The 13,228-nt window shown below is 38.6% G+C and overlaps 1 protein-coding gene across 1 annotated transcript in view; it reads left to right on the forward strand.

Moving 5' to 3' along the window:
• The window catches only part of TEKT3 (tektin 3), a gene marked incomplete at its 3' end in the record, with an annotated part of 36,548 nt that extends 30,139 nt beyond the window's left edge, over nucleotides 1-6,409 (forward strand). The window contains exon 8 of the mRNA XM_081270963.1: nucleotides 6,193-6,409. Within this exon, the coding sequence (XP_081127089.1) occupies nucleotides 6,193-6,409 (217 nt within the window). The remainder of the gene's footprint in view (nucleotides 1-6,192) is intronic.
• Nucleotides 6,410-13,228: the final 6,819 nt, after the last annotated feature.

The raw sequence follows: 13,228 nt of genomic DNA on the forward strand, positions 1-13,228 counted from the left end.
TGTGTTGAGCTGTGTTGATCCTGGGTAGTATCTTCGTTTTTCAAATGAGAAAACTACAGCAGGAGAAAATTGAATGCCTTGGCCCAGGTCACATCTGGTGGTAGGCGAGAGCCATGGTTTAAATCCTGTCTTATAACAGACAATGATGTTTTAGTCATGGGGAGTTTGGAGGTAGTGAGATACCATAAAAGCAACTCTATTTAACTAATTGATTCACTTCTGCTTCCCCATCTTCTATAGTATATAATGCTTTATCCGTCCTCGGCCATGTATTTGATCTCATTTGACCTTCTTAATGCCCATAATAGATGATGTGACAAAGTAGGTGAAGCATCCTTATTTCCTTTTCTCATAGAGGGTCACAGAGGAGATCAGTATTGCTTAGCACTCTCCATGTGTAGCACCCTCATGTAAAGTCAACACGTGTTGTCATGAAACAAGCGTCAGAATATGCAGAAAGTTTGACTTAAGAGCTTTTGACTTAAAATGGCCTGAAAGGATACCCATTCAGCCATTCTATTTTCCACTTCCGGTGCATCATTTAATTATTTACAGGAGATAGTTAAGACTCAATGATAAAATATACTTTGTGTGGGATGATTTTGCCCAACTCTAGGCTACCGCGAGTGCACTGAGCATCTTTAGGGTAGGCAAGGCTGGGCTGAGATAATCAGTAGGATAGGTGTATTAAATTCACTTTTCAACTTACCATATTTTCAGTTTTCCATGGATTTATCAAGACATAACCCAATCATAAGTCAAGGAGCCTCTGTACACAGACTTCATTCCCTAAATTAGCTTCACATAGGTGCTTACCCAGGCTGCATGGTTCTTAAAATGGCTTCCATAGAACCCCTCTTCCTACAGAGCACATTATTTGGGATAAAGTGCCCTTCACCCCCAGAGGCTAGAAGTGACTCAGCACAGCCAGCCTGGAATGTCTTCCTGCTTCAGAACATACCCACTTGGCCAGTTAAGCTTAGGTCACAAATCATGATTTTTGGCAAATATTAAGAGAAGCTGAGCTGATGTTTTATCCTCCAAAAATTTCTGCAGAATCATCAAGTAGGGTTAGGAATAAATTATTTAGCCAGCAATTGGACAAACTAAGAATTGCTTTTTCCTTTGACCTGCTAAAGATGGAACCCAGGGCCTCACATATGCTAAGCAAGCTCTTTACCACTGAGCTATATCCCCAGTCCATAAAAGGTTTTGAGCAGCAGTTTAAGATGACTTTGGATTGACAAACGTCCTAATGATTCCACAGATTCCTCTGAGAGGCAGAATGATTTTTACTCTCTTTCCCCCCTTTCCCAGCTAAATGGAATTTGCTTTTTCTTATGCTTTGTTAATTTCCTAGTCTATCTATTCCTTCTGTTCCTTTATTGATTTTAGGACAACACCTCCTTTTGCTTCTCTCAAAATTTCCCGGATGAATATACTTGCCAAAAATATTTAGGATTACTATTAGGGGGAGAGGATCATTTTCCTTCTTAACCTGGTCATTCTGAAAGCAACCATTTAGCTCTCTAGATTAAGAAAAAGCAAAGATCAGTGGAGTGTCGATGGAGAAAAAATTGCTGTTTTCATTTCAAGACTTGTATTTTCACTAAAAATATTACAAATGGCTCTTTCAAAAGTGATTCTAAACCTCCTTGGCATCTTTGGTGGTAAACTTTACTTAATAATCTTGACATTAAAAAAAAAACACCCCTGCCCCAAATTGTAGCTTTACTTGCATTTGAATGCAAAGTGATTTTCACATCTGTAATTACAAAAAAAAATTAATTAAAAAAAATGAGTGCCTTCAGTAGACTAGTTTTCTACAATCTACCAAGAATAGGAAAACTGGTAGTTAGTGAAATATAGCCTTGAAGATGGTGAAAAGATGTGTTTCTAATGGTTCAAGTTGACAGGGAGCATGGTGGTAGCCCCTAGCTGTCTCACAACAGTGGGGAGACAAAGACTTTTACTGCCTGTGTTCTATGGATCTTAAATTCTTTTCTTTTCAACATGATATTTTAATGTATACATTTTCAAACAATCCCTCAGATACATTTTCCACTGGACTAGTATTTGGCCATGAGGAGTAAAGAATCATTTATCACCCCGCTCTGTTTCTTACGTTTTTCCGTTCAGGGTTCCTTTTGAAGTCATTGAGAGGTGGGAGACGAGAGGCAGGCCCCATGGTTTGATAAACAAACCACCGTCATAAATCCCATTCCCAGCCATCCGCAGCAGCCTCTCCAAAGCTCTTTTTCTTTGCTAGAGATATTTTATATCTTGGGATCTTTGGTTTAAAAAACAAAAAAGGTTTTCATTTTAATTCAACTTGCTCTAAACAGCAACAACAAAAATATGCTTTCAGCTGAGTTCTCAGATCTTATGTTCATCCCCAGACCCAATGAAACTTGGGCACTTAGTTTTAGTTTCTTGCCTTCTCCACTGGGATGGAGAAAACAGTACAGTTTGTCAGATGAAAGGAGATCATGGGGTAGATATTTCCACTGCCTGCTTTTCTTTTTTTTTTTCCTTATGGGAGCTGACATGGGGCCTTTTACAAGTGCCCTTACCCTCTGAGGCTAGATGCAGTGACCTCAGTAATGGACACCTCCAGAGTCTTCCTGCCTTTGCTTCTTCCTTTTGGTCTTCTTTCCTATTGGCTCTTGTCTTTCCTTGTTCAATTTTATGGATTTGGAGCTTTGGGGAGCTCCCTACCTTTCAAGCCTACCTCCTTCACTCAAGACATGGAAGTTGGCCTTCATTCAACTGTACTTTTTGCAAACCTATGAGCTCCAACTTAAATAACAACTATGATGGTTTGGTGTATCTCCTTGAAAACATTCACAATTTGTCCTTTTGGAAAAGAGAAGCATAGGGATTTTTTTTTTTTTTTTAGTACAAGAATTCTTGCTCTGATTAGCATCTTAATATTCTTTGAGACAAGCCCACTTTGTGCCAGATAACAAACTGTCCTTTGGGCAGAGTTGCCAGATTTTGCAAATTAAAACACAGGACAGCAAGTTAAATCTGAGTTTTGGATAATCAAAGAATATTTTTGCATAAAAGTACCCAAATTATTGCATGCAATATTTATATTAAAACCACTTAAGGCTAAGTGAAATTGCTTGTACTAAATTTTTTCAGCAATAAAAAGAGAAGTGACTGACACATGGTACAAGTAGAATAAACCTTGAGGACATTCTGCTCGGTGTAGTAAACCAGTCACAAAGGGATAAATACTTTATACTTCCACTTATATGAGGTGCCATGTATAGTTAAATGCATGGAGACCAAAAGTAGAATGGTGGTTACCAGGGCCTTGGGGAAGAAGGAAGGGGAATTGAGTTTCATTTTTGCTAGGTTTTTGGTGGATAATGGTGATGGTAACACAAAAATATGAATGTATTTAGTGCATTGAACTGTGTACTCTTAAATGGTTAACGTGGTAAATTTTATGTTATGTATATTTTTCCGCAATTGAAAAATACACTTGCACCAAACAAATTACTCATTTGTCTGAAATTCAAGTTCAATTGGGCATCGTGTGAGAATTACTAATGGAAAGGAATGATGAGAGGAGTCATCCTCCAAGGAGTCCAATGCCCACAGAGGACAACTTCCTGGTTCTCTGCTTCTTCTCTTTAATTGCAAGGAGCTGAGGCCGGGGGGCAGGAAATGGTACCCGATCCTTAGTATAGCCACCGAGTCTCCACATTTCCTTCTCAGCTTCCTGAATAACCTGGCCTGGTTTATAAACACATGCGGGCTGTATATTTGAGGGGAGGGCAGTTCATCAATCCTCCAGGCTCAATTTCCTCATCTGTAAAACAAAGAAGCTGGGTTCGACAATCTCTGAACATTCCTATTGCAGTTGCAAATCTCTGTGAAGCCACACAGTTGCTTTGGTATAAAGATTTTCACGTGGTCTGGATGTTTTTTCTGACATCACAAAATCTTTTTCTATTTCTAGGGACATCGTCATCCCTATTTGTTCATAGTCATTGTCCTCTTTGTATTTTTAACTTCATGTCAATCTTCAAATAAATGAGCTCCCAAAATAAAGACAATTGTAGGTTTGCATCACTGGTTAAAATGTGATGTACAGCCATCTCTCCATATCCATGGGAGATGGATTCCAGAACTCCCCCTCAGTTACCAAAATCCACAGATGGTCAAGTCCCTTATATAAAATGGTGCCGTATTTGTTTATGACCTAAGCATATCTTCCTATATATTGTCATTCATCTTTAGATTATTTATAAATACCTAGTATGGTGTAAATAGTTGTTATCCTGTATTGCTTAGAGAATAATGACAAGGGAAAAAAATCTGTTCGTGTTCAATGTACATGCAATTTTTTCCTCTGAATATTTTTGATCTGGGGTTGGTTGAATTCACTGGATACAGAATCTGAAGCTATGAAGGATGGATCATACTTGGAGTATCATTTTTAACAGTTTAGATTCAGAGGAGTAGTAATTAAAAGAAGCTGATCGGGAGTTCCATACAAAACTAAAAGAGTTACCTAAATTCCTGGTACCTCAGATTTGTCATCTGTAAAATGCAGAAAAATCATAGTATCTAATTCTTAGTGTTTTTATAAATGTTAAATTTTCTGATTATGTAGAGCACTTAGGATAAATATACATGTGGTGAAATAGTCAATAAATGAGCTATTATTTTCTTTTTTCTTTTTATAACCTATCCCTATTCTTTAAGGGGTCATATGATCACACCATTGGGATATTATTGGGGCATAAAGGGAGCCCTAGTTTAATTGCTCTTTGGGGAAGAGAAAGACTTTCTAAATATAAATACAACAGAAGAAATTCCAAAGGAAAAGAGGGAAATATTTGGATTACTAAAAATTGAAATCTTACGCATAACAAAAAATATATGAAGTCAAAAGGCAAATTAGGGAAACATTTTCCACAACCATAACAGTAAAAAAAAAAAAAAACCAACCATCAATATGCCTAATATATTTACAGAGCATTATGCAAATAACTAAAGTAAATACAAACACCCCAATTGAAAAATGAGCAGAAGACAGGGAGAGGCATTTAACAGAAGAAATGAAAAAATGGGTAATGGAAATTTAGGTAAAATCTACTAATAATACAAAGAAATGAAAACTAAAACAATGCTGATTAAAATAATTTGAAGAGATACCAGATGTTCCATGAAATCATAGCATTTTTCCTTTCTATTTAATGAAAAATGCATGATATTTTTCATCATTGGAACACAATTAGACCTGCAACTTGTTTCACAGTTTATGTAGCTGATTTCATACAGTATCATTTTCATGTTGTATTGAGTGTGTGTGTGTGTGTGCTGGGGATTTAACCCAGGACTGCTTAACCATTGAGCCACATCCCCAACCCTTCCTAATTTTTTATTGTTTTTATTTTGAGACAGGTTCTCACTAAGTTACTGAGGACTTGGCTAAGTTTCTAAGGATGGCTTTGAACTTGCAATTCTCCTGCCTCAGCATCTAGTGCTACTGGGATTCCAAGCGTGTGCCACCGCACCCAGCTTGTATTAAGTTTTTGACCAGTATAAATGTGTTTACTTTGGACCTAGTGGCATTCCTTTGGGATGTTGCTGGGAGGATGGACATTCAAATTTGAGGAGTGCCCCATTAACTGCCCCCCCCCGTATTGGGATATGTTAGCAAATTGGGTAGAATTCTAGCCACTAAAAGCAGTTGGATGTCCCTCTAGGCTCTCAACTATAAAGATAACTTTCAATGCCAAAATAAATATTAAAAAAAATCTAGCTAAGTTTTCATTTTCTCCAGTTATACTATTTTAAAAAATAACAAATGTTTAGAAGTTGCCCTCCTCTTGAAATATAATAGCTAATATACATTTATGTGCATATATAAAGTGTGTATGTATGTGTGTGTATGTAGATTTTATTTCACCTTTTCAATTATGAGGCATAGTTAATAGGAACAACCCTTATATGATACTAGAACTGTGCACAAACATTGCTTTCTTTGCTATATAAAGTTGTGCTGACACTGGAGTAGTCCACGAGCTTCGAGGGATTCCATGTGTCTTGCAGCACGGCAGACACATCTCTGATAGGAATTCAGTTACCACACATGCCCTTAATTTAGCTAAAATCAAGCCTTAGGAGTGTGGTACCTGCCAATCTAACCATGCTTCTTCCCTCCTACAGCCTTGTGAATGAGGTCTATGAGGTCGATGACACCATCCAGACCTTGCAGCAGCGTCTGAGGGAAGCAGAGGACACCCTGCAGTTCCTGGTCCACACCAAAGCTACCCTGGAGCATGACCTGGCTGTCAAAGCCAATACCCTGTACATCGACCAGGAAAAATGCATGGGCATGCGCAAGAGCTTCCCCACCACCCTCCGACTGGTGGGCTACTGTTAGGGACCCTGCCAACAGTGGTTTTGATACTCCTAAGCAAAAGGAGTTTAACTGAGTGCTAATATATATTCACATATTAAAGCATTGTATTGATAGAAATATACCCATCTCTTGTCTCGGAAAGATTTTTGTACGTGTCTAAAACCTTATTTTCTGCCATCTTCTAGGCTTCTGGGTTATGAGGAATAAAGAAATGCAATCAGTTAATGGAGAAGTCAGGCAAGAGGATTTGTTGGATTCTTATTCTTTCAGTCAGCTTGTTTGTGGCTGTGACACAAGACTTGAAAAAAAAAACAATTTTAGAGGGGGAAAAAGTTTATTTTGTGCTCAGTTTCAGCGGTCTCAGTCTACAGATGACTGGCGCCATTGTACTGGGACCATTGTGAGGCAAAACATCATGGTGGAAGAGTGTGGTGGAGGGAAGTAGCCCAGGACAAGACCCCAGGAAGAAGAGTGAGAGCTCCACTCACCAGGGACACAATGTAAACCCCAAAGGTACATACTCAGTGGCCTATGTCCTCAGCCATACCTTACGGCCTATAGTCACCACCACTTACTTAATCCATTCAAGTGGATTAATGCAGGAGATTAGGTTAAGGCTCTCAATCAGTTCAACCTCTGAAATGTCTCTTGTTGTCTTACACATGAGCTTTGGAGGGACATCTCATATCTAAACCATAAAACTTACTCTGTGTTTAACATAAATGGGCTGGAAAGCAGGACTGCATTTTCTGTGAGCCACTCAGGTCAGGAACCACAATGCTATAGTTTGGAAGTTGAATGTACTTCAAAGGCCCTGTGTAAAGGCTGGGTCTCTCCTGTAGTTCTATTAGGGAGGCGTGGGATCTGGAGGAGATAAAGCCTGGTGGGAGGTCCATTGATTCATAGGGCTGTGCCCTGCCCTTGAAGGTGATTGTAGACCAACCTCTTCCTCTTTTTTCTTTTGTGGCCAAGAGGTATGCAGGGTTTTGTTTTTGTTCCACTTCTCTTTACCATTGCCTCCTAGAACCCCAGAGACCCAAAGCAATCAATCAACAGATCTTGGCCTAGAGCCTCCAAAACTGTGACCAAAATAAACCTTTTCTTTTTATAAGTAAATTATCTCAGGTACTTTGTTGTAGCGATCAAAAGCTGACTAGCACCCAAAAGCAGGTTTCATTTTGAGCTCTGCCTTAAAGGACACATAGAGAGAAGTGGAAAGGTCTTTGGGTATGAGGTAGTTGGGGTAATTTGAGCAAAAGCTGAGGTAGAAAACAGAGTATGTAAGTAGAACAGGTTTTTTTTTGTGTGTGTGTGTGTGTGATTTATAATGCAGGGTATACATAAAGAAATAAAATAGTGTGATGCCTAGAAGAGAAGGGGACGGAGAGACTTTCAACTCCAGTTTAACAAACTAGGGAGCTGACATTTCCCTACCTAGAGACCCCTGTCAGCCCCCCAGTTTGTTAAACTGGAGTTGAAAGTCTCCCACCCCCTTCTCTTCTAGGCATCACAAAGCATTGAAAGTTTGAAATGGAGAAATGGTAATGGACAAAGGAGACATACAAAACATAACAAGTAGACAGGACTTGGGACATCTTTACATACAGGGTGCTAAGGGACCCAGGATGACAAAGAGGAGTTGATCCTAGATGGGGTGAAAAAATGGAGAAACTGCTTACATTCCAGAAGACGCTACAATATGTCAAAGATTATTTTCTGAAAATAACTTTTGCTATGATTGGAGTATGTCCCTCAGAATTCATATACTGGAGACTTAATCCCCAAAGACATATGTTAATGGTATGTCCAAGTGAGGCCTTTGGGGGGATTGATTGGGTCTTGAGGGCTTTGTCTTCAGGAATAATCAATCCACTCATAGATGAATGATTTTTTTAAATAAATTCTCCACGTTATGATATCCAGTTATAGCAACAACAACATTTTTGATCATTTAACCTTATTTTTTTAACTTTTATAAAAACGTATTTTAAGGCTTTTTTTCCTACTTATTTTTTTAAGAGTTGCCAAACTGTCAACATGACATTTTTGTTCTATATTCTTTGTCTCTTGCCTTTACATTGTGTGTGTGTGTGTGTGTGTGTGTGTGTGTGTGTGTGTGTGTGTGTTGTGTGTGTATGTTTAAATACAGAAGCAAAAACATATAAATGTATTCTGTCTGATTTATACCTTTGGGGTTATGCTCAGAAAGCACTTTCTCATTCCAAGAGTATGTACTTCTAATTGTTTTACAATTCCTTAAATTCCACTTATCTGTCTGGAATCCCTCAAGGTGGTGTGGGCTGTATGCTAACTTTGAATCCTTTGGCTCTGGAAATTGTGAAATGGGAAGATGTGACTGTAGAAGGCAGAGGTTTTCTCTCTTGCATATTTCTCACTACTCCTGTGCCCCTCCCTGCTGCCCCCATCCTATTAGCATTTCTCTCTGTATGCCTGCATTTTTCTTGCTCTGCCTTAACCATTAATTCCAAACTCCATTTTCTCCTTCTCTTCCCCCTCCTCTGCCTCTTGATGCGTCTCTGCTTTCCTCCACCTGGTCTTCCTCCTCTTCTCCCTTCTCTCTTTTCCTCTCTCTCCTTCTCTCTGTTTCTTAAAAGTGCTTTAAGACCTTGGTTAGTCAATTTCACAAGACACCTTAAAATGTCAGAAGAGCTGACATACGGGTGATAAACGGGCACTGGGTCTATTTTTGTTGGCTGAGTATATCAGTTAAATTGTAGGTTTTGTGATTCTCCCTTTGCTTCTAATGGAAAGAAAGACATATGGATGCCACAGAAACGTTGACCAATTAGAGTAATCAAATGTTAGCTGTCAAGATGGTATGGGTTCTCAGAAATATAAATTCCACATATCTCGTACTTCTTGTGCTTGGAGACAATCTTCCTGATCTTTTCTATGAATGGCATTATTTTTAAGTTTTTTTGAGCAATACATGCTCATGTGGTCTTTTTACTTAAGTCCATATTCCTGGCATTACAAGACTGTGATGGGAAGAAGTATGTAGTGCAGACATAGAAAAAAAAAAGTCTAGTTTTCTTGTTATTTTGGTAAACTGTGGGCAAGGCTAAATTCTGCAAATAAACATTTGGTTTCCAGCTTAAAACATTGCTGCTGCTTTGTGAGAGCACTTATTCCAACACTGAAGTTTACAAGCAGCCAAGACTTAGAGAATGTTATCATATTTAAGAATCTCAGGACTACAAATATCTGCACATGATCTGGCTTAATCTACTTAGGCCCAAACTATCTTTAATATTATGTGACCTCAGAAGGGGTTGCTGGAATGCCCAAGGCTTCCACTTACCCAAGCATCATTCAGATTTAGAAATGTGTGTAATTGCCCCTAAATAGCCAAACCACCTATAATTTTAGTAATTTCCATTTATGTCTCTGGAGAGTGTTGTCATAAACACCTCTCACCTGGCCCTTTCGCCTCCTGAGTTCATGCTGTAAATAGCTGAACCATGGAGTCTAGTTTTAGGTTATAATTTTTGTTTTACCCTTTGTGTACAGAGCACATGGTGGTGGTGGTGGTGGGGTGGGGTAGAGCTGCTTCTTGTCTTTGTACCTCCTGTCTTTCCTTGCGGCTTCTTTCTGGCCTTGGCTCTTGCACCGTTCCCAGGAGGGCTGAATGCACCATTGGTTCCCATTGCCAAGACCAGCATTGCATGCATAGTGCTCCAATAGTATTTCCTGAACCCTATTATTTTAGCTTTCCAGTGACCTACTTCTTCCAGCCACGCTCTACCTGCCTACAGTTACCAACCAGTTAATCTATATCAGTGGATGAACCCACTGATTAGATTAAACCTGTCATAATCCGATCATTTCTCTTCTGAATATTCTTGCATTGTCTCACACATCACATATGAGCTTCTGAGGGGACACCTCCCTGGTCTCTGGTGGATGAGTGTGACTGAGTGGAAGAGATATGAGTCATTTAAGGCTTATGTATTTAATTGCCAAGGTGAGACTCTCTAATATTTTATTTCTTTTTACATGACAAACCGGAAACTTTTGAGATATTTTTGAGTGAGCACAATCAGCAGAATTCACCTGATTGCACACTGTGGCCATGTAACACAGGTAAGAAATATATCTGTATTTCTGAAGCCACTGATACTTGTGGCTTATTTGTTACTGCATCCTAATCTGGCCTATCCTAACTAATACATCAGCCAAAAGAAACTGATGAGGGCAAGAACTCTCTGGTGGTTGGTCATTTTCCACTGTGAATTTCAGATTCTGTCCTTCTCAGAAGGCAAGCTGTAGTGTTGGCCAAGCAATTGAGCATGTGCCCAATGCATTGCTTAGAAATAGCAGGCTAAGACTAGATCTTTTGCACTTATTTAGAAAATAGGACTAGTGGAGGTGTTCCAAGCATAGAACATGTGACCCAGAGCTTTAGATGTTTCCAAATCTGAGCGCCAAAACAACCCAAGGCACTTGAGTGTCAATTCTCTGAAAGGCTGTAGATCTGGGATGGCAAACTCAAATGCTGAGAGGTCCAACCAGAAGACTGATGTTCCCAGTATAACTCTACTATAATAAAACAACAATAATAGTACTATCATGAAGACAAGTGGCAGCTGATATTTAGCCACTAAACTGGGGAACATCAGAGAGTGTTGGGGGAGTGAAGAGGAGACCTAGAATAAACTGAAGGGCATGTGCTCAGACGAACGGTATCCACCATTCTTCTCTGGCCAATTATTACCAGGAATGTGTCTCTGTGGGATGGAATATCTGTATCCTGCTATTGAAGTTATTGAATCCCTACTAAGAGTCAGAAGGCTCTGGCTTGGGGAGATGACTAAGGGCAGGACCGAAATACTACAATGGTAACTTCGTATACCTATTTTTTTCGAACAACTTAATAAATAGAACAGTGGGGCCAAGGATCCCTGATTTTAGTTTTGGAGCTTAGATTTATGATATTTGTACATCAATTGTGGCATTGATGGCCGCATTGGACCTGAGATAAACGGAGGCCTGAAATGCCTGAATGTCTCAAATGGAAAAGATCACATGATGCAATCTTAATTAGCTGTACCCCTATAACATTCCAGGAGAAAATGGGGAATTGCATCATTCAGGGGAAAATAAGATCTATAAAAATGATTTAAAAAGTATATGGTTGTTGGAAATCAAGAAATATGACCATTGTACAATATACATCCATGTCTACACAAGCAGTATTCTAGTATAGTTTAATTCTGTTGATAAAAAGCAAAAAAAAAAAAAAAGCTTGAAATCCTTTAATACAAACTTTGAGATGGAATAGGACCATAGGGAGAGGAAGAGTGAGATGAGGCATGGGCTATATGTGGCAATTGAAGGGCTTTGTACAAACCCCCAGACTGGTGACATTGAAGGACAAGATGGCACAAATCTTGTGATTCTTTTGCTTTGGATGATTTTACAGAAGACTGGCTTCATGGTTAGAGTGTAATTTGGAGATGAATAATTATCAAATAAAAATTTGAATACCAGACCCAGTGTTACTGAAATACTCCGGCTCCACAAAGAGACTCAAACAGCTAAAGAATGAAATTAGTCCACAAAATCAGTCAAATGATAAAATGCTCAGGAAATTATGCACTGTTATCATCAAGTCAGGTGTTTGTTTTAAAACACACACACACACACACACACACACACACACACACACATATATTTGGTTTAGGACATACTAGTTTTTAAGGATTTAAGTTTTAACTTTTGGAGGGCCAAGATAATGGAGCAAAAGACTTACATTTTATATCTTAATGTTATTGAAAATTATTTGTTAACAGAAATACGTTATCCTTTAAAAATGATGAAACAGTAACTTACGTGATAGGATAAAATCTTATGTTACCATTATCTTTTTTAAAAAATATTTATGTTTTAGTTGTAGTTAATACTAATAAATACCTTTATTTTATTAATTAAAGTAATAAAATACCTTTATTTTATTTATTTATTTTTATGTGGTGCTGAGGATCGAACCCAGGGCCTCGCATGTGCGAGGTAAGCGCTCTTCCACTGAGCCACAATCCCAGCTCCTATTACAATTATCTTTATGAATAATGTTTAAAGATAAAATATCTTTGATAATAGTCATGTGAAGATGATGCAAAGTTTTATATATCATCGGGAATACATACTCAAAGGAAATAGGCTAGCAGAAGCTAATCAGAATCTTAAAATGGTTGTTTTTGGATGGTGGCATGTTATTGTTTTCTCTTTGTGCTCTTTTTGATTTCTAATTTTCTAGAATAAGAAAGCTGTACAATTGTAAGAAAAGTGAAAACCTTTTTAAATTTTACATTAATAGGAGCAAGAAAGTAAGAAATATAAATGGTGAAACATCAGACAAGGTCAGGTTCTAAGACGACTATCCCCCTGTAGAGCCCCTCTCTTCTGAGAGTTGATTGCTTTTAACAGTTTGGTGAGACATGCTCATGCTTTTAGATCTAAAGACTGTTTTCATTTTTGTCCTTTTGGAAGCTATTGCTATGTTCTTCAAAGCAGAGGTTAAAAACCCATAGAACTTTGAGAAACATGCTCATCAATAAAGATTCCTAAACAATATATAAGCAAGTCACATCTAGTGGCAAGAGAGAACACACTGAGACCCCCACAGGGATGGCAGGATGATCAACAATAAGTATCCACACCTTGGGCCGACTGCCTGGCTGGTTGAGTCAGCTGTCTTGAGTGGAACTGAATGGAGAACTGGACTTGGCCTGGCCTCTTCCAGGGCAATCTTCCTCCCATTCCCACTACTCAGTTCTCTGAAGATATGTTATGTGGAAAATGTCAATTCATCCATGTATT

The sequence above is a fragment of the Spermophilus citellus genome (assembly GCF_964194105.1).
Source record: "Spermophilus citellus genome assembly, chromosome: 17".
In the NCBI taxonomy this organism is placed as follows: Eukaryota; Metazoa; Chordata; class Mammalia; order Rodentia; family Sciuridae; genus Spermophilus; species Spermophilus citellus.